Source organism: Drosophila obscura, unplaced genomic scaffold (assembly GCF_018151105.1).
Source record: "Drosophila obscura isolate BZ-5 IFL unplaced genomic scaffold, ASM1815110v1 contig_151, whole genome shotgun sequence".
Classification (NCBI taxonomy): domain Eukaryota; kingdom Metazoa; phylum Arthropoda; class Insecta; order Diptera; family Drosophilidae; genus Drosophila; species Drosophila obscura.
The window spans coordinates 663,183-690,271 of NW_024542737.1; the positions used below are offsets into that span (position 1 = coordinate 663,183).

General features: G+C 51.3%; 3 protein-coding genes across 4 annotated transcripts; 1 reads left to right on the top strand and 2 right to left on the bottom strand.

The window, feature by feature from the left end:
• Positions 1-1,174: 1,174 nt before the first annotated feature.
• On the top strand, positions 1,175-13,977 carry LOC111076801 (titin). The gene is given in 13 exon segments (XM_041591865.1): positions 1,175-3,330; positions 3,453-3,719; positions 3,798-3,865; positions 3,930-3,991; positions 4,051-5,698; positions 5,760-6,475; positions 7,065-7,119; positions 7,121-7,563; positions 7,647-7,822; positions 7,825-8,524; positions 8,603-10,286; positions 10,358-10,976; positions 11,020-13,977. Coding segments are annotated over 13 exon segments (10,851 nt in total). The 5' UTR covers positions 1,175-1,725; the 3' UTR covers positions 13,828-13,977.
• Positions 13,978-13,996: 19 nt separating this feature from the next.
• On the bottom strand, positions 13,997-16,911 carry LOC111080696 (vesicular inhibitory amino acid transporter). 2 transcript variants are annotated; one of them, XM_041591837.1, is made up of 3 exons: positions 16,725-16,911; positions 15,990-16,264; positions 13,997-15,909 (listed from the first exon to the last, which is right to left on the bottom strand). In XM_041591837.1, exons 2-3 carry the CDS (start codon positions 16,169-16,171, stop codon positions 14,613-14,615), a joined length of 1,479 nt encoding a protein of 492 aa, XP_041447771.1. In that variant the 5' UTR covers positions 16,172-16,264; positions 16,725-16,911; the 3' UTR covers positions 13,997-14,612. The 2 variants fall into 2 exon arrangements, with proteins under 2 accessions (XP_041447771.1, XP_022232163.2); XM_022376471.2 differs by having other exon boundaries at positions 15,990-16,911.
• Positions 16,912-17,047: 136 nt separating this feature from the next.
• Positions 17,048-26,527, bottom strand: LOC111080695 (putative transcription factor SOX-15). Its single transcript, XM_022376470.2, has 3 exons — positions 26,315-26,527; positions 19,023-19,720; positions 17,048-18,900 (listed from the first exon to the last, which is right to left on the bottom strand). The coding sequence occupies exons 1-3, from the start codon at positions 26,365-26,367 to the stop codon at positions 17,261-17,263; spliced, it is 2,391 nt and encodes a 796-aa protein (XP_022232162.2). The 5' UTR covers positions 26,368-26,527; the 3' UTR covers positions 17,048-17,260.
• Between the last annotated feature and the right edge of the window lie 562 nt (positions 26,528-27,089).

Here is a 27,089-nt window from a genome sequence, read left to right on the forward strand (position 1 = left end):
AGTGGTATACAGAACTTGTACTCGTACTCGTCCACCCTCGATCCGGAGGCCGAGCCGGGGCTCTCTTGGGAGGCAGCACTCCGATTTTGGGCATAGCCGCTTTCCGATGCTTTTCATTCGCACCCACCAAAGGCCGTTATAAATCAATTGGGCCATTGCTTATACTTACATACATAAATCTTGATCCGAATGGAGCTTACTCAGCTCTCTGCTGGGTTCTGGTCTTGTCTGGTCTTGCCGGGGGCGCCCACGTAGCGCCGTCGGGCTAGACGAGCGAAAAAGTATCTACAAACTTGGCGAACATGCTGCTGCTGACTAATCAGCGTCAGATACTATTCATAATTTAGTTGTGCATCCGCCAGACACAGTCGTAGACCAATTTTGGATTTGCCGATCTGGCTTTTTGGATGATTCTGCGCAGGCGCACGCCCTGCACCTTCGTGTCTGTCTGTCTGTCTGTCCGCCTCTCTGCCTCTGGCTCTCAATAGCCCTCTTTGATGGCCGCCTGTCGGTCATCATACATCTGTTTGTTTTGTTTTTACTGCCACTTTCACAAAAGATCGATATTCGTGTTGTGTTTATTACCCGTATATCTTGCAGAGGGTACTATTATTTTTTACAGATGTTTGCCGCAAGGTGAAAAAACCTCTACGCCTAGAGAATAAAAAAGCATCGTTTTCCCATATCCGATCTCGTTTTCTGTGCTTAATTATCCCTACATACTACAATCCCTCATGCCCCGCCACACAGAAAATTAATCAAAATCTCATGACTAAATCAAATAAGTAAGATCGATCTGTAAGGGTATTCGTAGCGTCGATCGCCGTACCTTATGGCTTCCTTTCTTATTGGCTTATTGAACTCGGAGTTCGTGTTTCGTGGCAGCCAAAAGCGGCAAAGCGGCCTACGCATCCGTCAGATACTCTGCTATACCTACGCTCCACAGCCGCAGCCGCATTCGCAGTCGCTGCTCTGGCCGGGCCTGGCTTTTTGCGAAGGCGTTGTGCCTCTCCCGTTCCCGTTCCCACTCGCTAACGCTCATGAGTCCAAAGCTCCAACGACCGAAAACCCACAAACGCTGCTGCTGCTGCCACTGCTGCTGCTTTCGAGTGGCGGCAGCGCACAGATAGTCGCTTGAAAGCCGTTCCAGACGCGATCAGTACGTTTTGAGTTGTGCTTCGCGACGGTTGCTGATCTTCCAGTGCTCCCAAATAAATATAAAATAAGAAAAAAAACCGAAAAGTATCTCCTCCTCACAAGCCTCTGTAGTATCTCCATCTCTATCTGTCCCTCTATCTGTGGCTGCATCTGTAACTCTCTCCCGTGAGAGTCTTGCGAGTGTGCGCTAGTGTGCGAGTGCTAAGCTTTTTGCTGTCGCCTGTCTGTGAGGGTATTGGTGCTTCGGCCTGAACTATGGTTCGCGTGTGATCGTGTGCGTCCAACACTCGTACGTATCGTAATTTAAAAATAAGTATTTCGACATTCCGCCGTGGAAACGATGTGACATACCAGTCCAGATACCCACCACAACCACAACGAAGCAACGAAACAACAAAACAAAACGATCTATACCGCGAAATATTATTATTAACCCCTTCCAGGGCCAAGAGCAGCGAAAATTGTGATTAACAAACGAACCCCGACCCCAAATTAGACCCAAAAACCAACCAGGTGCAACACCAGTCTCTCACTCTCTCAGTCAGCGATTACCTCATCTGTGTCAAAATGGTATCAAAAAGCAGTAAAAAGAAACAAGTGTCGCAGCAGCAGCAGCAGCAACAGCAGCAGCAGCCGCCAGCCACATCGACCACAACCACATCGTCGTCGGCCTCGGCCACGAAGCTCACCAAGCAACTGGGACCCGACGCCACAGCGACCCTCACCACCAAGAGCAGCTCCACCTCAATGGAGCACGAGTCCGTGTCGTATGGAGAGCCACTGGCAAGCACCTCATCCGCCACTCCTTTAATCTCCACTCCTGGGCCAGTGGCCAGCACTTCATCCTTGAGTCCCATGCCAGCGGCTGGTGTCAGGAGCTACAGCAGCAGCAAGAGCAAGGCAGCCATGTCCAGCTCGCAATCCTCATACACAGAGCAATCTCAGTCCAAGTTGCAGTCCAAATCCCAGTCGCAGTCGGAGCAGTATAGCAGCAGCAGCAGCAGCACCGCCAAGATCTCCAGGGATTACTCCGACGAGAAGATCATTGCCTCGATCGATCTGCTGGAGAGTGAGAAGAAGGAGCCAGTGTTCTCCGTTCCCATCGAGGTGGTGGAGATCACAACGCCCACGCTTCCCATGTCGGCCAGCGGCGGCAGCCTCTCCAAGATGTACACGTCCTCGTCCATGTCTTCCAGCCAGCAGCAGCAGCAGGCGAGCAGCAGCTCCACATACTTCGCCTCCACAACCAGTTCCAGCTCCATTCGGAGCGCCAATGAAACGCTCATTTCAAGCGAGAGAGCCGACGCAGCGGCTACCGGTATGACATCATCCGGCGCGAGGAAACAGGTTGGCTTTGACACGAGCAGTAGCACCAACACCAATACCAATACGAATACCAACATCAAAAGCAGCAGCAGCAGCAGCAACAGCAACAGTAAAAGCTTCAGCGAATCTCAGAGCGTGCCAAAGCTGCCACCGGCCAGCGGAACAGCTGATGGGCCCGACACATCGGTGACGTCGTCAAGTGGCCCCGAACCGGTTGCCGCGCCGTCTACCGCGACCACAACAAAGGCGACGTCATCCCTCTCGCAGAACGATAAACTGGAACTATTGTCGGGAACCGCTGCCACAACAGCTGTGGACCACAACAGAGCCACGTCATCGACGTCCAACAAAGAGGTCAGCGAGAGCACCACACGGAGCAGCTCGAGCAGCACAAAGCAGTCCAGTTTGTCGTCCAAGAAAGAAGTGTATGACGTGAAGACCAAAACCTGGACGGAGCTCAGCGATGGCACCACCACCCTGCCTGGTGGCAGCACAAGCAAGCCCACCTTCGAGCGGTACGTCAGCAAGGAGTCGGACGGGAGCAGCAAGGTGACATACAAGAAGAAGATATACGACAGGCGCAACAATAGGTGGCGCGTAGTGGACGAACGGACTGTGGACAGCACCAATGACCGGGGCTATCCCGAAATAGTCGATGATGTCATCAACACAACCACCACAACATACACCACCAAGGTGTATGACACGAAGCTCGGCAAGTGGACGGTCGTCGACGAGAAGTCGTACAGAGATAGCAAAGCTTTCGTGCCCAATGACATTGCTCGTGAAATCGAGAGAGATAATACCGATGTGGCAAACATAACAACTACCACGGAGGTAACAAAGGTAAGTCATAGATTGTGCGTGACGGGGCGCCACACCAGTCATTCCACAGCCAAGCACCGCGCCATTCCCCTGGGTGTGTTTCTTTTTGGATTTTTGTTCATATTTTAAACTGTTCGAATTAGATATTCGATGCGAGCATCAACGATTGGCGTGTTCTGGACGAAAAGGTGCACACGGATGTCATTGAGAAGATTGTAGAGACGCCCAAGAAGACCATCTATGTGGATGAGTTTGTGGAGATTGAGAAGAACACCTCGATTTCGGAGAACAATGAGAATATAACCCTGAATCTGAACGAAACATCGAAACACAAAAATATTACCGAGAATATTTATGATGAAATCGATTATGTGCGCACCGATAAGAAACGCTTAGACGATTCAAGAAACGTAAGTAGATTAGCGTACATATGAGACGATAGTACCTGACGAATAATTCCTATATATTCCGTCTTCTGTCTTCTCCAGCGTGGAGTCGTCAAGAACAAAAATACCACGCATAGCGAGCGGTGCATCTGTGAGATCTGCACATGCGGGTAAGAATCGCATAATGCACACCCATAGAGTACTTCTCTGAAATATAAATATTCCCCATTTCAGACGACATCACTGCTCAACCAGCACAACGAAATCCACAGAAAATACAATCATTGAAACCGATGGCAAGTATATTCATATAAAACGAAGATTCTCGTATATTAATAGGTTGACATCTCAACAGACACCCTCGATGAAGCATACACAAGAGTACGTACAAATACCTGGTCGAAGAGAGACAATGGAAACATTCCCAAGCCAAACGAAGACATATTAGTGGACTACGTAGTGATAAAGAAGCCAGAAGACAACCTAAAACCTGAAGGAGACTTCGTAGTGCCTCAAAAAGAGCCATACAAGCCCGGCGAGAGGCGTGAGAAAATTGTGCACACAGACAATTTGCGGACAGAGGGAGAAATGACATTCAACGAGAGGGAGGAGTATCAATACACTGTCCGTCCTGGATATGTGAAGCCTACGGACAACCTGAAGCCCGAGGGCGAGTTCTACAGCCCAGAGAAGCCAAAATATCAGCCTGGGGACCGCCCAACACAAGTACGACACACGGATAACTTGCGACCCGAAGGCGAGTTCTATACGCCCGACAAGCCAGGCTATACACCAGCCGATCGACCCACCCAAAAGAAGCCCTTGGATAACCTTAAGCCGGAAGGAGAATTCTTTGCGCCGGAAAAACCCTCCTATCGGCCAGGAGAAAGACCACAGAAAATTATCCGCAGTGACAACTTGCGCACTGAAGGAGAAATGACCTTTGTGGAAAAGGAGGAGTACCAATTTGTGGTTCGACCAGGCCAAGTAAAGCCCACTGATAACCTCAAGCCAGAGGGAGAATTCTACAGTCCGGAGAAACAAGGCTTCAGACCCGCTGAGAGACCTGTCCAGAAAAAGCCGGAAGATAACTTAAAGCCCGAGGGAGACTTCTACAGTCCCGAAAAGCAGAAGTATACGCCTGGAGAACGCCCTACCCAAGTCAGACCTGAAGACAATCTCCGACCAGAGGGAGAATTCTACAGTCCGGAGAAACCCAAATACAGACCAGGCGATCGTCCAACTCAAATAAGGCATGAAGACAATCTGAAGCCCGAAGGGGACTTCTACACTCCAGAAAAACAAGGATACCAGCCCAGTGAACGTCCATCCCAAGTACGACCCGAAGACAATCTCCGACCTGAGGGAGAGTTCTACACTCCGGAGAAGCCAGGATTCAGACCCGCTGAGAGACCAGTCCAGAAGAAACCGGAAGACAACCTGAAGCCCGAGGGAGACTTCTACAGTCCCGAAAAGCAGAAGTATACGCCTGGAGAACGCCCTACCCAAGTCAGACCTGAAGACAATCTCCGACCCGAGGGAGAGTTCTACGCTCCGGATAAGCCAGGATTTAGACCAGCTGAGAGACCAGTCCAAAAGAAGCCGGAAGACAACCTGAAGCCAGAGGGAGACTTCTACAGTCCCGAAAAGCAGAAGTACACACCAGGAGAGCGTCCATCCCAAGTTAGACCTGAAGACAATCTCCGACCTGAGGGAGAGTTCTACACTCCAGAGAAGCCAGGATTCAGACCCGCTGAGAGACCAGTTCAGAAGAAACCTGTGGATAACCTGAAACCCGAGGGAGAGTTCACAAAGCCTGAGAAACAGGTTTACAAACCTGCGGATAAGAATGAAAGGATCATTCGTAAGGACAACCTACGTAGCGAAGGTGAAATGACGTTCGTCGAAAAACAGGAGTATCAATACGTGGTTCGTCCTGATCAAGTAAGACCGACGGATAACCTGAAGCCAGAGGGAGACTTCTACAGTCCCGAAAAGCAGAAGTATACGCCTGGAGAACGCCGCCCTACCCAAGTCAGACCTGAAGACAATCTCCGACCCGAGGGAGAGTTCTACGCTCCGGATAAGCCAGGTTGCCACTGAGCCAGTCCAAAAGAAGCCGGAAGACAACCTGAAGCCAGAGGGAGACTTCTACAGTCCCGAAAAGCAGAAGTACACACCAGGAGAGCGTCCATCCCAAGTTAGACCTGAAGACAATCTCCGACCTGAGGGAGAGTTCTACACTCCAGAGAAGCCAGGATTCAGACCCGCTGAGAGGCCAGTTCAGAAGAAACCTGTGGATAACCTGAAACCCGAGGGAGAGTTCACAAAGCCTGAGAAACAGGTTTACAAACCTGCGGATAAGAATGAAAGGATCATTCGTAAGGACAACCTACGTAGCGAAGGTGAAATGACGTTCGTCGAAAAACAGGAGTATCAATACGTGGTTCGTCCTGATCAAGTAAGACCGACGGATAACCTGAAGCCAGAGGGAGACTTCTACAGTCCCGAAAAGCAGAAGTATACGCCTGGAGAACGCCCTACCCAAGTCAGACCTGAAGACAATCTCCGACCCGAGGGAGAGTTCTACGCTCCGGATAAGCCAGGATTTAGACCAGCTGAGAGACCAGTCCAAAAGAAGCCGGAAGACAACCTGAAGCCAGAGGGAGACTTCTACAGTCCCGAAAAGCAGAAGTACACACCAGGAGAGCGTCCATCCCAAGTTAGACCTGAAGACAATCTACGACCTGAGGGAGAGTTCTACACTCCGGAGAAGCCAGGATTCAGACCCGCTGAGAGACCAGTTCAGAAGAAACCCGTGGATAACCTGAAACCCGAGGGAGAGTTCACAAAGCCTGAGAAACAGGTTTACAAACCTGCGGATAAGAATGAAAGGATCATTCGTAAGGACAACCTACGTAGCGAAGGTGAAATGACGTTCGTCGAGAAACAGGAGTATCAATACGTGGTGCGTCCTGATCAAGTAAGACCGACGGATAACCTGAAGCCAGAGGGAGACTTCTACAGTCCCGAAAAGCAGAAGTATACGCCTGGAGAACGCCCTACCCAAGTCAGACCTGAAGACAATCTCCGACCCGAGGGAGAGTTCTACAGTCCTGAGAAACCCAAGTACAGGCCAGGAGAGCGACCATCTCAAGTCAGACCTGAAGACAATCTCCGACCCGAAGGGGAGTTCTACCTCCGGAGAAGCCAGATTCAGACCCGCTGAGAGCCAGCCAGAAGAAGCCGCAAACAACCGAACCCAGGAACCACGTCCCGAAAGCAGAAGATACCCTAGAACGCCCTACCCAAGTCAGACCTGAAGACAATCTACGACCTAGGGAGAGTTCTACACTCCGGAGAAGCCAGGATTCAGACCCGCTGAGAGACCAGTTCAGAAGAAACCCGTGGATAACCTGAAACCAGGGAGAGTTCACAAAGCCTGAGAAACAGGTTTACAAACCTGCGGATAAGAATGAAAGGATCATTCGTAAGGACAACCTACGTAGCGAAGGTGAAATGACGTTCGTCGAGAAACAGGAGTATCAATACGTGGTGCGTCCTGATCAAGTAAGACCGACGGATAACCTGAAGCCAGAGGGAGACTTCTACAGTCCCGAAAAGCAGAAGTATACGCCTGGAGAACGCCCTACCCAAGTCAGACCTGAAGACAATCTCCGACCTGAGGGAGAGTTCTACAGTCCAGAGAAACCCAAGTACAGGCCAGGAGAGCGTCCATCTCAAGTCAGACCTGAAGACAATCTCCGACCCGAGGGAGAGTTCTACGCTCCGGAGAAGCCAGGATTCAGACCCGCTGAGAGACCAGTCCAAAAGAAGCCGGAAGACAACCTGAAGCCCGAGGGAAACTTCCCTACAGCTCCCGAAAAAGGAATTATACGCCTGGAGACACCTACCAAGTCAGACCTGAAGAACAGCAGTAGAAGGGGTCCATCTACACTCCGGAGAAGCCAGGATTCAGACCCGCTGAGAGACCAGTTCAGAAGAAACCCGTGGATAACCTGAAACCCGAGGGAGAGTTCACAAAGCCTGAGAAACAGGTTTACAAACCTGCGGATAAGAATGAAAGGATCATTCGTAAGGACAACCTACGTAGCGAAGGTGAAATGACGTTCGTCGGAAAAGCCAGGAGTATCAATCCGTGGTGCGTCCTGATCAAGTAAGAAGGACGGATAACCTGAAGCCAGAGGGAGACTTCTACAGTCCCGAAAAGCAGAAGTATACGCCTGGAGAACGCCCTACCCAAGTCAGACCTGAAGACAATCTCCGACCCGAGGGAGAGTTCTACAGTCCTGAGAAACCCAAGTACAGGCCAGGAGAGCGACCATCTCAAGTCAGACCTGAAGACAATCTCCGACCCGAAGGGGAGTTCTACGCTCCGGAGAAGCCAGGATTCAGACCCGCTGAGAGACCAGTCCAGAAGAAGCCGGAAGACAACCTGAAGCCAGAGGGAGACTTCTACAGTCCCGAAAAGCAGAAGTACACACCAGGAGAGCGTCCATCCCAAGTTAGACCTGAAGACAATCTCCGACCTGAGGGAGAGTTCTACACTCCGGAGAAGCCAGGATTCAGACCCGCTGAGAGACCAGTTCAGAAGAAACCCGTGGATAACCTGAAACCCGAGGGAGAGTTCACAAAGCCTGAGAAACAGGTTTACAAACCTGCGGATAAGAATGAAAGGATCATTCGTAAGGACAACCTACGTAGCGAAGGTGAAATGACGTTCGTCGAGAAACAGGAGTATCAATACGTGGTGCGTCCTGATCAAGTAAGACCGACGGATAACCTGAAGCCAGAGGGAGACTTCTACAGTCCCGAAAAGCAGAAGTATACGCCTGGAGAACGCCCTACCCAAGTCAGACCTGAAGACAATCTCCGACCCGAGGGAGAGTTCTACAGTCCTGAGAAACCCAAGTACAGGCCAGGAGAGCGACCATCTCAAGTCAGACCTGAAGACAATCTCCGACCCGAAGGGGAGTTCTACGCTCCGGAGAAGCCAGGATTCAGACCCGCTGAGAGACCAGTCCAGAAGAAGCCGCAAGACAACCTGAAGCCCGAGGGAAACTTCTACAGTCCCGAAAAGCAGAAGTATACGCCTGGAGAACGCCCTACCCAAGTCAGACCTGAAGACAATCTCCGACCTGAGGGAGAGTTCTACACTCCGGAGAAGCCAGGATTCAGACCCGCTGAGAGACCAGTTCAAACGAAACCCGTGGATAACCTGAAACCCGAGGGAGAGTTCACAAAGCCTGAGAAACAGGTTTACAAACCTGCGGATAAGAATGAAAGGATCATTCGTAAGGACAACCTACGTAGCGAAGGTGAAATGACGTTCGTCGAGAAACAGGAGTATCAATACGTGGTGCGTCCTGATCAAGTAAGACCGACGGATAACCTGAAGCCAGAGGGAGACTTCTACAGTCCCGAAAAGCAGAAGTATACGCCTGGAGAACGCCCTACCCAAGTCAGACCTGAAGACAATCTCCGACCCGAGGGAGAGTTCTACAGTCTGCCCGTGGCGGGGCCAGTAGCTGAGCCTCCCCGGGGGCCCGGAGCCTTGCCCGCTGAGAGCCAGTCAGGACCGCAGACAACCTGGCCGGAACTCTCGTCCGAAAAGCAGAGACACACCGGGGTCCCAAGTAGACCTGAAGACAATCTCCGACCTGAGGGAGAGTTCTACGCTCCGGAGAAGCCAGGATTCAGACCCGCTGAGAGACCAGTTCAAAAGAAACCCGTGGATAACCTGAAACCCGAGGGAGAGTTCACAAAGCCTGAGAAACAGGTTTACAAACCTGCGGATAAGAATGAAAGGATCATTCGTAAGGACAACCTACGTAGCGAAGGTGAAATGACATTCGTCGAGAAACAGGAGTATCAATACGTGGTGCGTCCTGATCAAGTAAGACCGACGGATAACCTGAAGCCAGAGGGAGACTTCTACAGTCCCGAAAAGCAGAGGTATACGCCTGGAGAACGCCCTACCCAAGTCCGACCTGAAGACAATCTCCGACCCGAGGGAGAGTTCTACAGTCCTGAGAAACCCAAGTACCGGCCAGGAGAGCGTCCATCTCAAGTCAGACCTGAAGACAATCTCCGACCTGAGGGAGAGTTCTACACTCCCGAGAAGCCAGGATTCAGACCCGCTGAGAGACCAGTTCAGAAGAAACCCGTGGATAACCTGAAACCCGAGGGGGAGTTCACAAAGCCTGAGAAACAGGTTTACAAACCTGCGGATAAGAATGAAAGGATCATTCGTAAGGACAACCTACGTAGCGAAGGTGAAATGACGTTCGTCGAGAAACAGGAGTATCAATACGTGGTGCGTCCTGATCAAGTAAGACCGACGGATAACCTGAAGCCAGAGGGAGACTTCTACAGTCCCGAAAAGCAGAGGTATACGCCTGGAGAGCGCCCTACCCAAGTCAGACCTGAAGACAATCTCCGACCCGAGGGGGAGTTCTACGCTCCGGAAAAGCCAGGATTCAGACCCGCTGAGAGACCAGTCCAGAAGAAGCCGCAAGACAACCTGAAGCCCGAGGGAGACTTCTACAGTCCCGAAAAGCAGAAGTATACGCCGGAGACGCCCCCAAGTCAGACCTGAAGACAATCCCACCCGAGGGGACTACAGCCGGAAACCAAGACAGGCCAGGAGAGCGTCCATCCCAAGTCAGACCTGAAGACAATCTCCGACCTGAGGGAGAGTTCTACTCTCCGGAGAAGCCAGGATTCAGACCCGCTGAGAGACCAGTTCAGAAGAAACCCGTGGACAACCTGAAACCCGAGGGAGAGTTCACAAAGCCTGAGAAACAGGTTTACAAACCTGCGGATAAGAATGAAAGGATCATTCGTAAGGACAACCTACGTAGCGAAGGTGAAATGACGTTCGTCGAGAAACAGGAGTATCAATACGTGGTGCGTCCTGATCAAGTAAGACCGACGGATAATTTGAAGCCAGAGGGAGACTTCTACAGTCCCGAAAAGCAGAGGTATACGCCTGGAGAACGCCCTACCCAGGTCAGACCTGAAGACAATCTCCGACCCGAGGGAGAGTTCTACGCTCCGGAGAAGCCAGGATTCAGACCCGCTGAGAGACCAGTCCAGAAGAAGCCGGAAGATAACTTAAAGCCAGAGGGAGAATTTTACAGTCCGGAAAAACAAAAGTACAGGGCAGGAGAGCGTCCATCTCAAGTCAGACCTGAAGATAATCTCCGACCTGAGGGAGAGTTCTACACTCCGGAGAAGCCAGGATTCAGACCCGCTGAGGCCACCAGAGCCGGAAAGAAGCCAGGAATTCAGACCAGCTGAGAGACCATCTCAAGTCAGACCGAAGATAATCCCGCTAGGACAACCTGAGAAGCCGCCCCCTGCCCAACCCGAGGGTGAATTCACGAAGCCTGAGAAACAGGTTTACAAGCCAGGCGACAGAACGGAAAAGATAATCCAGAAAGACAACTTGCGAACGGAGGGTGAAATGAGTTTCGTTGAGAAGAAGGAATATCAATATGTCGTACGACCTGAGCAAGTAAGACCTTTGGATAACTTGAAGCCGGAAGGAGAGTTCTTTAGTCCCGACAAACCGAAATACCAACCAGGCGAGCGAGCTACCGTTGTGCGGCAGAAGGATAACTTAAAGGTGGAGGGAGAGTTTTACTCGCCAGACAAACCAGATTTCCAACCAGCCGAAAGGCTCAAGCAAAAGAAGCCTCAAGATAATTTGCGGCCAGAGGGAGAGATGGTTATGCCAGAAAAGGTGAAATACAAGCCCGCCGATAAGGTTACAAGAGTGGTTCACAAGGATAATCTCCGCTCCGAGGGAGAAATGACTTTCACTGAGAAAACTGAATACCAGCAAGTGGTTAGACCCTCCCCGGTTAGGCCGGAGGACAATCTGAAGACCACGGGTAAGTTCTACGTACCAGAAAAGCCAGCAGTTACAAACGGGGAGCGACCCGAGGCGGTCAGACCCAAGGATAACCTGAAGCCAGAAGGTGTTATGTACACCCCTGAAAAGCCGAAATACGAGCCTGCCTCCAGACCAGAGCAGAAGAGGTATGTGGACAACCTGAAACCCGAGGGCAAGATGCACATGCCGGAAAAGGAATCGTTCAGACCGGCGGATAAGGTGACGACAGTCATCAGGAAGGATAACCTGAAGAGCGAAGGGGAAATGACCTTCACACAGAAGGACGTGTATCACCATGTGAAGCGGCCCGAACAGGTGAAGCCAGTCGACAACCTGAAGGTCGAAGGAGAGTTCTTCACACCCGATAAGAAACCCTTCCGTCCGGCCGAGCGGCCCGTCCAAAAGAAGCCAAAGGACAACCTAAAGCCGGAGGGAGAGTTCTACAAGAGAAGCGACAGGACGGTGACCGATAGCACAACGGTAGAAACCACAAAACGAGAGACGCCCAAGCGACCGGTGGATAACCTCAAGCTGGAAGGTTCCATGACAGTGACCCGAAGGGATGACTATAATCAAAAGGAGACCAACAAGACCACGGTAGAGAAGGTTCAGCGTACACAGAAGTACCAGCATAACAGCTCCTCCATCAGCCTGGGAACCGACACCGCCATTCGCAAGACCACCAACCAGATGAACTATGTGTCCGGCAAGGATGCTGTGAAGCAGGTGGATTCCAACAGCCAGAACCCAGTGGACGGGCTCATTGTGGTGTCCACCACGAAGGTGACCACCGTGATAGGCGCTCGCAACAAGAAGGAGCCCGAAACCGAATACGTAAAGCGCCCAGCCAAGATAAACGTGATCGAGAACGTGGCCAAGAACACCACGACGACGAATATCGAGAACACGCAGAACATCCACAAGGAAACCACCTCCATGCAGAGGAGCCACAATGTTGTCGAGAATACTGCAGTGAACACTGAACAGATCCGTGGGTCGGACGTGTCCAGCAGGGCCATCCAAACAAGCACTACGAATCGTGGCGGTCAGGTCACCAGCGACACCACTGAAGGAGACTCCAACTCCCGTGTAGTGTCCGGAAGAAGCGTCTCGAATAACATAACTGGGGATTCCACGACTCGCGTGTTCTCTGGAAAAACAGTCACCAGCAACGTCACCGAGGACTCCACGTCGAGGGTAGTTTCCGGACGGAACGTCTCCAGCAACATCATTGGAGATTCGTCTACACGCGTGGTGTCCGGAAGAAATGTGAACAACAACATTACTGGGGATTCATCCTCTCGCATGTCGACTGGCAGAAACGTTTCCACAAATATAGCTGGAGACACGTCTTCCCGCGTGATATCCGGTGGCCAAAACGTGACTGATGATTCAACATCGCGAGTCGTTGCGGCCGGAAGGACCTCTAGCAACAACATTGTGACCGGCAGCTCCACATCCCATACGAGCTCCTCCAAGCACTTCCATCACCGCAAGAGCGAGTTCTCCTCGGAGGCTGATGTCTCGAATACGATCTTCCATCGCAAGAACGTCGCCACCGACTCGACTGCGGCCAATGGCAGCAGTCTCACTTCTAACGGCAAGATGATGCGGAAAAGTATTTTAAATCTGCACGAGCAGCCCTCCAGCACGCCTGCCCATGGCAGCGATCGTCAGAGCTACAGCAGCATCCACAGGCAGAACCGGGAGTCGGACCAAAACACCAGCTTCTCCAGTGAGCGTCGCAGCTGCAGTGTCCACAAGGAGAACAGGGAGAGCAACGTTAAGAACTCTTCGTCCATTTCGCGAATCATATCCGGAGGAGGCAGCGGCACTGGCACTGGCACTGACAGCAGATCAACGGTCACACGTACCCAAGTGTTGGGCGGTGGCATCGATTTCCCCTCCCAATCCCACACCCACACCCAAGGCCATGGCAGACGCCACCACCATGTGTCCAGCTCCAGCGGCGGCATCGATTTTCCCTCCTACAGTGCCCACGGAGCCCACACCGAGCGGCTGGTCACCCGGAGGGGCAACCAGTCTTCCATCAGCCTCGGCAGCGACACAAAGTGTACGGGATCGAGTCAATACAAGAGCGAGTATATCACGGCCCCGAGCACCACCTGTGCAGTGCATAATATTAAGAAAGGTGCATTCCAACATACCAGGAGTACTCAAGAACACAAGTTCTTCAAGACCTCAAACTAACGACATATCTGTGGCCTCACTAACACATCCATTTTAATAGTAGTGCGTAAGTTTCCATGACAATATATATCCTTTATATACGAACAATATACATGCCGATCCGCGAGAATCCAGATTAACAAATAAATATCATTTTTCAAAAATAAAAAATCAAGTGTTTCAATATTCGTTTTGGATCAACTGGAGAGATGACGTCTTTATTTGAGAGTTTTAAAAGATGCTAGTGTCGTTTTTTAAGTACTAAGGTATGTATGTATAGGTAACTGTATATTTAAACGTTAAAAAAATCTGCACAATGGTTTCCTTCTGTTTCTATCTATAACATACATACATTTAGATCCGTATCTGTTTAGTGGTGTACAGTGTACACAATATGCAGTTTATTTGTTTAAATTTGTTCAATTTCTCTATAATTCATAATGCGCGTTAATACAATAAATATTTTTCTCTTTTCGTATGTATGTATATATATATATATATATGATTCACTTATTCTAAACTTTATCGTACATGATAAATCATTATTATTCGTGTTTGGAAGACATTTGTTCGCTTGTTTGGAAGACTTGCGTTTCATTTCATTTCGTTTCGTTTCGTTTCTTATAGACTAATATTATTGTTTTGTTTTCGTTTCGAGTGTTTTTGATGAACAGATCGAGGATTTTGGAACACCTTGGGGCACAGCCAAATGATGCCGTAGCACCTGGAAGACATGCCATGCCCAAAGGGGGGAGACCAATAACCCGAGATCTGATTCGATTGGTGGTTTGGGGTAAATGGAGAACTTAGAACGGAAGACCGATCTCGAATGCATTTATCATGGCATTTCCCGAGTCGTAGATGCCGATGACGCCGAAGAGCACGCCCAGGGCAATGATGAGGTAGTCTTTGGCCAATTCCTTCTGGTCGAGCAGGTGACCCTTGATCTTGATGTGGAAATAGCAGGGCCAGATGAAGCTGAGCATGGTGCCCGTAAAGCTACCAATGAAGCCCATCAGTATAGAGAAGTGGGGAATGAAGATGGCCATCAGAATGGTGGACACGATGATGGCCACACGGAAGCCCAGGCCCCAAACCTTCAACTCTCCGTCGAGATTCCAGATGGTTGGGAACTTAGTTTTCGGCGGACCGCGGAAGAAGTTCCGCTCGAGCAACTCGCAGGCGGCGTAGTAGGGCAAGGGGTAGCTGAGGATGGCCTTGATGACCAGGAAGAAGTTCACCATACCCTTGAAGCCCTGCGAGTGCAAGTTGTTGGTAATCACCTGCTGCGTGTCGTTCTGGAAGGTCAGAAAGCAGATGTACCCAAACCCGGCCTTGAACACGGCCGCTGCGATGTGCGACCAGTCGAGCATCCAATTGAACTTGGAACGGTCCGTCATGTTGCCCTCGAGCGTGGGCAGGAAAATTTGGGAGGTGTAGGAGAAGACGATCACGCCCAGCGAGATGGGGAAGTTCTCCATGTCGATGCTGAAGCGGACCTTGGACCAGCCCCAGTCGCCGATCTGCAGCAGGCAGTAGCCGAGAATCACCGCGTTGATCACAATGTGGGACATGGTGCACCAAAAGGACAGGGTCGAGACCATCTTCAGGGACTTGAGGAATCCCATTGGCAGTAGGAAGATGCCCACGAACAGCATCCACGATCGCGAGTCGAACGAGCCCGTCGGATAGGTGCCCGCCAGCAGGTCACCGCAGACCACCACATAGAGGATGCACGTCATCAGGAGCTCAATCAGCTGGGCGATGCTGACTAGCCTGGCACCCAGCTTGGCCCCGAAACATACCTTGGCAATGGCCACGTAGCTGTCGCGCACTCGCACCATCTGGCCGGTGGTGGGGTCCGGCTCGTAGAGGCACTGCACCAGCACCTTTCCCGTGTAGCAGCAGATGTGTGCAATGCCCACCATGGCAATGATGGCCCAGTAACCGCCATGCAGCACGGCGAAGGGCAACGATACGATGAACATGCCTTGGATGGCATTGGTCACGTTCCATGCCGCCTGGTACTCATCGATCTTGCAGCCGCCGCCACCTTCTCCCTCGCAGACGAACGAGCTGCCCTCTGAGGCGATGCTTCCCTGCCTGCAAAGCAATCGGAGTGAGCATTGGGATTGGGTTTGAGCACGGCTGCGGGAAAGGAAACTGATTTGAGGGTTACGCACCTGAAGCCGTCCGTCTGCTGGTATCTGCCATCGTACTCGTTGAAGGTTGTGCTCTGGTACTCGTTCTTGTAGTCGCCCTCGCCCTCGCCATCGCCCTGGTCGTTCGACCAGTTGCCTGTGTTCCGGAACGGATTCGAGCTCATCTCCGTGGTCTGGTCGCCGCCATCCATGCCCGTGTCCATGGCCTGGCCGTTGCCCAAGTTCTGGTGTGGCTGCTGGGGCCTCTGTTGGCTGCTGCCGGGCGGCTGTTCGTACTCCTTGCGCACTGGAATTTGCTGTCGGGCCGTTTGCACGGCCACATTCAGTATATTCTTCAGCGGTGGCAATGGTGTGGCTTTCAATTTGGCTATGAATGACATGGTGGATGCTGGCGATGGGCTACGAGCTTACACAGAGCAGAGCAGAGCACAGATGGTGGTGGTGGTGGTGGGATGGTGGGTGGAGACAGATGGCGGCGGCCGCGTTGGTGTCACGAAAGGCGTTCGACCTGAGGCTTATCGATTTTGCCTATGGATTTGATATGGTGCTGCAATCGATGTGCGCGGCCTGGAGTTCCAGCTCCTCCGCAATGGCTCACGAATAGCTTGACTACGAATTACACTACAGAAAACCACAATCTAGAAATAAAGCTGAATTTTGTCTCAGATTTTGGATGATTGATTTCGACTACTTGGCGCCCTGGCGAATCGAGCACGTTTATCATGCAATTTTCAGATACTTGCACATCCTGCTCACTCAATCTCAATCCTCAATCGATCCAGGCGATCCAGTCGCCGTCCAAATCCAACTGAAAAGGCCGAAAACTAGTGCGGAAATCCGTGTTAAAGTGTGCTTAAAATTTTATGTAACGTGAGAAATGGTTTTGGCCAGTGAATGAGAAAAGAAAATTTTACACTCCAATCGAATGATGATGGCTGGCGCCCAATGCGCAGACTCCAGTTCGCAGTATATATCGGGTGGCTGTCATATGGTCCAGCCACATTCCACACGTAGATGTGGACCCAAAGATGCGTTCCACCCCATCACATTCACATCGATATGCGATTCGTTTCGTTTCGTTTCGATTCGATTACTTCGACTGTACTTTATTCATCTTCTGCTTTATAAAACTTCTAAAAATTGTACAATTTATGTGGATTGGATCATAATCTATATGGGAGGGGGAGGGGGATTCAAAAGGGGGGGCGGGACAACCTAAACCACTCACTAATCTCTAGTTACCAAAAATTACATACATATCTCCGCGATGCCCTTGCCGATGCCAATCTCCATCAGTTGCTGTAACAGGTTTTGCGCACTCCAGCCAGGATGTTGCTAATCTCGTCGTCCTTACGCTGCTGCTGCTCGAAGAGCATCTCCCCGACTCCCACGCCAACACCCACACCCACACCCACGCCCACCATGCCCCCCGGTGCGGGGCCAAAGTGATGGTGATGGGGATGCTGTTGCATGGCTGCCGGATTCGAGGTCACTGTCTGGGCAGGAGGCGCCGATACAGAAGGCGCCGGCGGTGTCTGGTGCGTGGCCTGCTGCTGGGGATGTGTTTGCGCCTGCGTCTGGGTCTGGGTCTGCGTCATGCCCTCATAGCCCCCATAATTGCCGTAGTGGAGGTAGCTGCTTTGCATGGGCTGTGCTCCATAGGGACCGGGCGCTGTCTGCTGGAAGGGCACCGCCAGCTGCAGCGGGAAGGCGGCCAGGCCGGTGGGTGCGTACGGCAGCTGGGTGTAATAGCTCGCTCCGCCGGAACCCGGGGCCGACAGCAGCATGGCATTGTTGTAGGCCTCCGTCTCGTAGTCGTCGTAGTTCTGATTCGTGTCCGGGTACTTGAGGCACTTCTGCGATGCGGATCCGTCCGAGGCGTTGTCCTTGTGCTGCTCCGCGGAGCTGTAGTCCAGGTCGTTGCTCTGGTAGCGGAGAAAGTCCTCGTACTGCATGCCGTAGGCATTGGCGCTGTGATTCGAATGGGGATGGTGATTGGAAAGATATTCGTTGGCGCCCAGCAGGTTGCTGCAGTTGTCCGACATGGACACCGTGTAGCCGCTCATCTCGCTGGCGGAGACGGGTGCGGAGGAGGCGGAGGACGTGGCTGTGGATGTCGCCAAGTTGCAGTGCTGCTGCAGCACACTCGCAACGCTGCCGCGCATCGAACCGCCCTCGTCCTCTGAGGCGGACACTGGCGGATAGAAGGTTCCCTTCACGGAGTGCCCGTGGTCGAGCAGGCCGCGATTGTTGCACGTCACGTACATGCCTCGGGCGGCCACCACCGCCACCGATGTGGGTGCCAGCGGATAGGAGGCGGCGTACAGTCCCTGCTGCGCCTGTGCCTGTGCCTGCGCCTTGCTTTTGTCCTCCGCCTTGGAGAGCTTATCCTGGCGCGCCTTGGCCGCTCGACTGGTCGGCGGCTTCGTTAGCTTCTTGAGCAGCAGGGAGCTATCGTAGCTGCCACCGCCGCCCGTGGGCGATGACTCTGACAGCAGTGCGGGTGGGCAATTGGCGGCCAGCGACTCGATCTGCTCAGTGCTGTCCGCATTGCTGTAGCAGTCCACGGAGCTTGGCGAATACGTGGGCTTCAGGGGCTGCTCGTACTGGTTCTGGTTCTGGTTGGGATTCTGGGGCGTGGAGGAGCACCTGCTCTCGTCGGTGGGCGTGGTGTAGCTGGAGGAGGCGGTGGCCGTTGACAGCGGCGGCGTGGACAGCTTCGGTGTTGCCTTGCCCGCTCCTGTACCGGCAGCAGGTGTGTTCTCTGCCTGATCCTTGCCTCCCGGCTGCATGGAGCGCAGCTTCGACTGCTTGCGGCGTCTCGGCCTGTACTTGTAGTTTGGATGCTCCGTCATGTGGATCACGCGCAGTCGCTCGGCCTCCTCCACGTACGGCCTGCGGTCCTGCGGCGTCAACGATCGCCATTTCTTGCCTAAAACAAGGGTGAAGAAGGAGGAGGAGGAGGAGAAGAGATTACAGATCGCTCACAGCTAGCATTTTGGGACGAACTTAAGCCATGGGAGTCAGGGTTGGATCGATTGATTGGACACTTACCCAACATCTTGCTGAGGTCCGCGTTATGCAGGTCGGGATTCTCGTCGGCCAGCTTCTTGCGCTCGATCTTGGCCCACACCATGAACGCGTTCATTGGCCGGCGGATGCGCGACTCTTTGGCACTTTTTGACTGGGTTGCGCCCGGCCTGTACTTCAGGTCGGCGGCCATGGGCTTGTGCCTCTCCAGGTAGCCACAATTGGGGGCACACAGGTCGCCCTTGTAGTCGTAGCTCCACATGGACGCGGGCTCGATGGGCGAATGGGAGGCGCACTCCTCCATGGAGCCCCCACTCACCATACCGGGATGCGGATGTGACAGAAACTTGTTCAGCACCGAGGAGCAGCCGCCGCCACCCAGCAGCGGTATGTTGCTGCTGATCAGCGACCCGGACGCACTGCCTCCCCCACCGCCCACATACGCACTCGACACCATGGGCATCGGCGAGTGGCTGTGCACCGAGAGCACCGCCTCGTTCAGCGAGTGCTCGTTCTCGTAGCCGGAGCTCTGTATGGCTGGCGAGTGGAGGCTGGGCGAGGAGTGTTCACTGCCCTGGCGCACATGGTAGAGGCCCGACTCGCCAGCCCCATCGTGCATCAGGCGGCCATCCGTCGTCAAGTAGCCTCCATGCTCCGGATAGTCGCTGCCCGTCGAGTGGCTGTACTCCGGCGTACGCGAAATGTGTGGATACTTTTTCGAGCTGCAAAAGAGTTGTGTAAAAAAGCATTTGGTTGGTAGATTGGTGGGAGGAATCGTTCAATTGAAGAGTATAGATCTGTCGAGTACCGAACCAAACTACGCCTAGCAGGGGCTCTAACCCTAGCTGAGGAACTCATCTATTACTGTACGAAAACTGCACTCCATCCTAAATCCATCCAGTCATAAGTGAGCTTTCTTCTGACTGATTATTATTACGAGCAACAATGAAGAACTAACGCCTTGAAACTAATTCAGAGCCCACCCAATCCTCTGGTAAGTGCTTCGACCAATCACAGAGCGCAGCCAATGCGGACTACGACTATGATGGAGTTATCGTTATCCCTTCTAACAAGACGCGTCCGCACTCTGTGTATCGCATTCATGATCATTGTTAATCCCTGTCCCCAGGGGCTACTGCAGGAAATTACGTACCCGCCGGCTAACAGGGCCGTCGCAATGTTCCCTATAATGATATTTAAAACGGCTGCTAAATACGATGACAATTTTCGCGTTGGCTGGCACGCACAGGCCTGAGGGGCGGGGAGGAGGATGCTCTGAGGAACTTTGCATTTATCAGACACCAGAGAGACACACACAGAACTGGAACTGGGACTCGAGCTCGATAGGGGCAAGGGCAGGGGCAGAGCCCTGGATCGGCATGGATCCCTTGTTGCGGTGCTGCGGTGCTGCGGTGCGCTCCTTAATGTCAGCGGACATAAATGTAAATTGGGCGCGTGCAGCTATTGTATTATCAAAGGAGGCCGCCCCGACTCGGACAAGCCACCGTCGAGTCGGAGTAAGCAAAGAAGCTGCAGCTCATGGGCCTGGAGATGGAGATGGAGCTGGAGCTGGAGCAGAAGCTGAAACTGAGAATGAGGCTGTGACTGCGGCTGTGACTGTGGCTGTGGCTGAAGCAGTGGCCCTCGGTCTGGACCAGGTTCTTGGACCTTTATGCATAACTTTTAAAACTTGCGACATATCGACACATTTCAAAGTAATTCGCCTTCCAAGAATTCAGGCAGAGCGCGAAGCATGGAGAGCAGATCCGAAGACAAGTTTAAATATTGCCAAAGCTCCCGATCTCGATTCCGATTCCCGATTCCCGGTCGCTCCTCTGGGATCTGTTTCTGCTTCAGTATGCGTTCGTTCCCTTTCTTCCTTCGTTGCTCGATTTGTTACCGTTTGAATTTATTGCTGCCCACTACACTTTTGGTCTATTGTGTGCCCCAAAGCGGTAGTAGTCCCATCCATGCCACAGGGATCCAGAGAGCCAGAGCATTCAGCCCAGAGCCAGCCTGGCTGCCTCTTTTGCCTACCTACAACCTCTGGGCCTAATTGTTAGCCATGGCTATGGGCCCTCGACTCTTGGCTTTCGACTCTCAACTAGGCGCTCTAGTTCCGTGGACTTTCTTCGATGCAACAGCAGCAGCAGCAGCAGCAGAAACAGGAACAGCAGCCGCAGCAGCCGTTGACAATGCCGACAAAGTTGCAAATTTTTAGTTAGCCAAGTCTGTACCCAATCCATGCCCTTGCGACCCTCCCTGTCCTCTGTCCTTCCATACCAGACCCGACTCGACTCCACTCCAGCCAAGTCCAGCCACGGGATGAAGTCTCGATAATTTATTGAGGGTTTTCGGTGACGTCGTTACGTTTTTGATATTCGGTTGCGGCTGCCGCGGCTGTGGCCGCTAAATACTTCGCCGCCGCCGATACGCCGAACCGACGATCCGCCGTTCCAAAGGGGCGCAGGCACACAAAATTATACCGTCCGGGCTCCGCCGTCTGTCCGTCCGTCCGTCCGTCCATCCGACTTTCCGACTGTCCGACTGTCGGCCCGCTGTCCAACCTGTCCAAAACTGTCGACTGTGTCTGGTCGGCTTCGTTTCGTTTCGGTTCTGTTCTGTTTCTGAGTTTGAGTTTGAGTCTGGCTTTATCCTAAGCGCGCTCACGATCCACGAAGCAGCAAGCTCCTGCAGATGCGGCTAAGCCGCAGCTTCAGCTTCAGCTTAAGCCACTGCTGCTCTCCCCCATGCCCCATGCCCCATGCCCCATGCCACAAGCCTGCTCTGCTGGAGGACTGCTTAGCCATGGCCCTGATTTTAAAATAGGACACATACAGTGGCCGGTAAGTTGGCATTTTTATGCGCGCAAAATGTCAACATCTTTGCAAAATGCCACATATTCCACATTGCGGCCAGCCGCTCTGTCCGGGCACTGTCTGTTGCTGCCCCTTCTACTTGCCACAGTACCCCGCGACTGCTGTCCGTTGTCCGTTGTCCGTTGTCCAGTGTCCCCTGTCCACTGTCCCCTATCCACAATCCCCCTGTCCGTTGTCCAAGTACTCGATGTCCACCGCCAAGTTGGGGACTTTGGAACGTTTTGTTTACGACAAGAGCGACTTCTCTGGTGGCTGCCACCGAAGTCTGAGCTGGGGAGCGGAACAAGGGGCAGCCACAAAAGTAGGCAACTCCTCCCTTTAACAAGCCTCGGAGCTGCACTCCATTCAGGAGCCATACTGGAGGAGCCCCAGTCGCAGCCGAAGCCGAAGCCGCATTGATCTGGAGAGTGTCAGGCGCTTTAGCATATTGTGATTCATGTGACGCTCTGCCGCGCTGCTCAAGACAGCCTTTCCTTTCCAGATGCCCCCTATGCTCCTGCCCATGTGCTCCGCCACAGATACAAATACCAGAGCATGCCTGCAAGACAATTGTCAGTAAGAAAGAGGGGCAGCATTTTACTTACTTAATATATATTTTCCATATTCGAGGCTAATTTTAGAAAACCATTCTGGGATTGACATGCCAGGACTTGCAGCAAATGGGACAGTAATTAAGACAGTGCCATGGTCATGTCGGAGTGCGAGGGAAGAGCTGTCAGTACCTTTTTCCTGATCCTGCGACCCGAGGGAATGCGGAATGGGGAGTATTCAGCAGGAGTCTTGACAACAATTGGACAGATTTGTCTCGGGCTTTTGGATAGGGCAAGGGCAAGGGCAGGAGGAGAATAATATATTATTCTAGCAATAGATTTACATGGTACATGCACTGAGCTCCTTCCAGTGGAACTATCATGAGATCACTTGATGTAGAGAGTTGTCTTTCCATTTCATTAGAGAGACAAACCACACTCGAAGCAGGTGTTCCCTCTTATTCTAGTTATTCATTAAATATTTGCATAAATCCAGCTACAGAATGTGCTACGAGTATATAGAACCAATCCAACTACAATTATCAGCAACCAGAGTACAACCTATCTATGTTGTATCCAGCCTTTTCTATCTGCTGCGGTTAGCTTATCCCCTTGGCAGCCCATATCCTGGATCTATGGTAAGTTTGGCAAATCATTTGGCGCCTCGCCAGCGATCGCATTGGCCGCGTTGCAAGCGGTACGACAAGGTAATAAAAGCCATTTTGGTTTTCGGCCACATTCAGAGGCAGACTCGGAGTCGAGTCGAAGGTGGGTGTGGCCAGCGGGCCTGCACAAGAGGCATCTGCCTCGGCTTGGCTCTCCATTTGCTCCATTTGCAGTCTATTGGCTGCCTGCTGCAGATACAGCAGGCGCCCCGGACCGAATACATTTGTTCCCAAGCCCAACACCAAACAGCCAACAGATTTCAGTGGCTTACAGAAGAGGCCAGAAACCAGTCTGGTTTCAGCCAGTTCCAGTTCCAGTTGAAGCTGCGGCTGCTGCTGCGGCTGGGGCCCAGGTGTGATGTACTTGAATAACTTAACGACGCAGTCGCAGGCCCAGTGCCTGTCCCCGTCCCTGGCCGCAGCGATGAGTTGTCGGGCGATCGGCCATTTACGCATACATACATATGCATATATGGTATAGCATAGTCGCGCGTGTCTGCCTGTGTGTGCGGGCATCTGTATGTAGATGCTGCTGACCAACCAATAAGCATAAACAGCCGCAGCATCCGGGCCCGAAGAGCCGCCATCTTAGCTTTAATGAACGTGAACCAGCGCGAAGGTACGCGCCACGCTACCTGTACTGCCCGAATCGAACGAATGGGATCTGTACGCACCGTGAAAATGGAGGCACATAGATACTTATGTATGTACAAATGTGTGCAGCATATGGGAGGGGGATACACATGCATACGAAAGGGCCGGGCCCCATGCCACATAATTAAACTAATGAAGCAAGCGATCATCATCATCATCATCACTCTTCGGATTCGTATTCGTTCGGCTAATGAGGTTTATTGCCGCTGTCGTCGCCCGACCCGACCGATCCATGCCGCCTCCTCTGCATCGTCGCTCTCCGCTAAAGAAACGGCGAAGACCCAGTTCTCACACAAGCGATTTTAAGAGCATAAAAAAGATACAAAAACTTAATGGATTTTAGCACGCACACACACACAAACACACACACACGTGGGAGAGAGACTCCACACAGATACCGCATATACACAGATACTACTTGGATGAGACTGACTACACCCTCGCAGGTTGAGCGGTCCTAAATTATATGGATGGCTTGGAAATGGAGGTGTACTCCACATGTTCATGCATATACGAATAAGTGGAGTAATTGCATATGGAGGATCTGTACTTAAGCAGTCCGAAAAATTAGTGGCGAACAGACCTGTGAGTCGTGTAGCAAAAGGGTTTCGCAATGTGGCAAGTCCCACACCGGATTTGGCATACTTTAAGTGCCTTCAGATATCTAATTGAAGAGTTTATGCTTAATTAGTTGGCTGAAAACTATTACAGATACCCTCTGAATGGTATAAGTTTTGTCTGGTGGTGAATCACATTCACTTCTACACCCAAACCACACTTCGATGCCAGGTGGTAGAGGGTCTCTTGAAGGATCCGCTTAAAAGCATCTTTATAGATGCTATAGATATATAGACTCTTAATTCTGTTGAATGTCCATTGATTGGGACTTACTTGAAGATTTTATTTGCTCAAGTCTGTAAACATCATACTTTCCGAAGCTCCCTTTTAATTAGCCAATTTACATGTCGATAGTTGATTTACAGGCACGAAAAGTGAGCGGAAAGATTCCAGGAAAACCCTATTGGAATGGCCTTTACGTCAGTGATTAGTTTTAGTTCCTGTCTCGAATGGGGGAATCCAGAAAAGAGCCAAGAATTTTCTGCGAGTATCTCAACTAAGACGTCACTCAATTTCCATATTTACTATCCAGGTATCTGTATGGCAATTGGAAACTAATAGGATGTTGGATTTTAATTGGGAACTAATAGGCACAGATGAGATCGAATTTGGTAAAGTTCGAGATTTTCTGAGCACAGCCAAGGCCCAAGGCCCGAGACCCGAGACCCAATGAAAACTTAATTAATTGCCAAACTTGATGGGAAATCCGCATATACAGCTGGTTGTTTATGGCTCATTGGATTTTATTTTATTTGTATGTGGAAAACTATTTAGATTGAGTCTGGAGTTAGCAGAGTTTGGGTAGATTGGCGATGCCTTGGCTTGATTTATGTGACTGCCTGCCATTGGAGATCAAATTGAATGGCACCGCTTCGCATGAAACCGAATTGATTTGTGGCCAATCCCAAACGGAAGATTCCAACAATGTGACGAAATATGCGACAAGCTTTCGCCCAAGATCACTTGGGCACCCATCGCATCGCTTAGATGTTTCCCAAATGTCTTTCGAATTAGGTGTGGGTGGGGGATTTATCAAATCGTTTTCATCTGTACTTAATTTCATTTCATGGCTTCATTTCTATTCATAATTTCAGCCAATTTGTAGCCGAGAGTTTCCCGTCGGAAACCGCGGAATCAGTCAGCCAGATATATGCATATAAATCCTATATGTACGAGGTATACATATGTACACATAGATACATACAACTATTAAAATCTCATGCGTAGCTATCAAGCTGTGTAGATCGGAGCTAAATCTTTTTAATGGTCAAAGCCGCATGACCTCTGCCCCGAAATATACAAAAATTAAAACTTCTTTCGGACTTGCCCTCTGCATACCCACTTTTTCCCAGGGCGCTCTCCGGGCCACTTCCACCCGCGTTCGGACATAGCCCCGGTCGGTCTCTTGGTTTACTTTCCACTTGACCAATTTTGAGCCCAGTCCGAAGACGTTCTTAAGTTATTCTCGTCCATCCATTTACATATTCGTGGCGGAGTGATGAGCAGGGGAGTTGAGGGTAGAACAGCCCGTACAGTGGAGCGAGAAGCGGATACAGACACAAGTGCAAGTGCTGGTGCCCCGCTAAGGAAAATCTAAGCAACTTCTCAGGCCCTATATACAGCCACTATATACCATGTACCTCTGAGCATATGAAATCCCCGTCGGCCTCTGGTTGTCGTGCCCGCTTTCTGTGCCTTTGTATCTGTGTGTGTGTGTAAGACCAAGTCTTGAAAAAGTCCCCAGTCATGGGCTATGTACATATGTATATGTATATGTATATGGCTGATCTCCGAGAGAGAGAGGCATACCATACTACTATCGTAGAGCTAGAGAATTTCCTCACCACCACAGGCGCACTCTTTCCATTTTTCATTATGGTTATTATCTTGAAGATATGTATCTTCGCTTCGGTTGGATATAATTAAACAGCGAGAAAAAAACTTTAGCATGGGAAAAATGTAAATATTACTTGTAATTTGTTAGCAGATGATGTGGATGTTCGTGATCATATGAGGGTTCCATTTTTATACGGCAACAGCAACGGCGACGGCGGCGGTGACGGTGACGTTTGCGACTACGGCGCTCGTGGTAACGGTGATGGTGAGATGTTGTTGTAAAAGTTTCTGCTGTTGTTGTTGTTGTTCTTGTTATTGCAATTGTTGTAAAAGCTGTTGGTGTTGTTGTTGTTGTTGCTGGTGCTGATGTTGCTGTCGTTTTTGTTGTTGGAGCTGTTGTTGTTGTTGTGGGAGTCTATGTTGTTGAAGAAAATCTTCGTGTTGTTGTAGAAAACGTTGGAATCGTTGTTTTTGTTACTATTTTTGTTGTTGTTGGTGCTGTTGGAATTGTTGTTGGTGTGGGTGATTTTGATGGTAGCGACAACGATGTCGGCGATGGCGATGGCGGTGGCGCAGTTGCAGGCGGTGGCAGGTTGATGTTTCTCTTGCTCTTGCTGCAAGTGTTGGTGTTGTAGGGGTCTTTGCTGTTGCAGGGCCAGCAGCATTTTGCTTAATGTTGCATTATTCCGTTAGTTTTTTTTTCCCTTAGTCGTCGGTGGGTTGTACATTGGCTGGTGGCACGATGGCAGTTGCTGGGCCAAGCATTTTGCCCAGTTACAGTTCCAACCATAAATCTACTCATACGTTGTTGTCGCCACTGATGGCAGTCCCAGGGTCTGTCTGTCCAACTGTCTGTCCGTCTGTCTGTGTGAATTCTGTGTCTTTTCGCTGGCGGATTTGGTTGTGTTT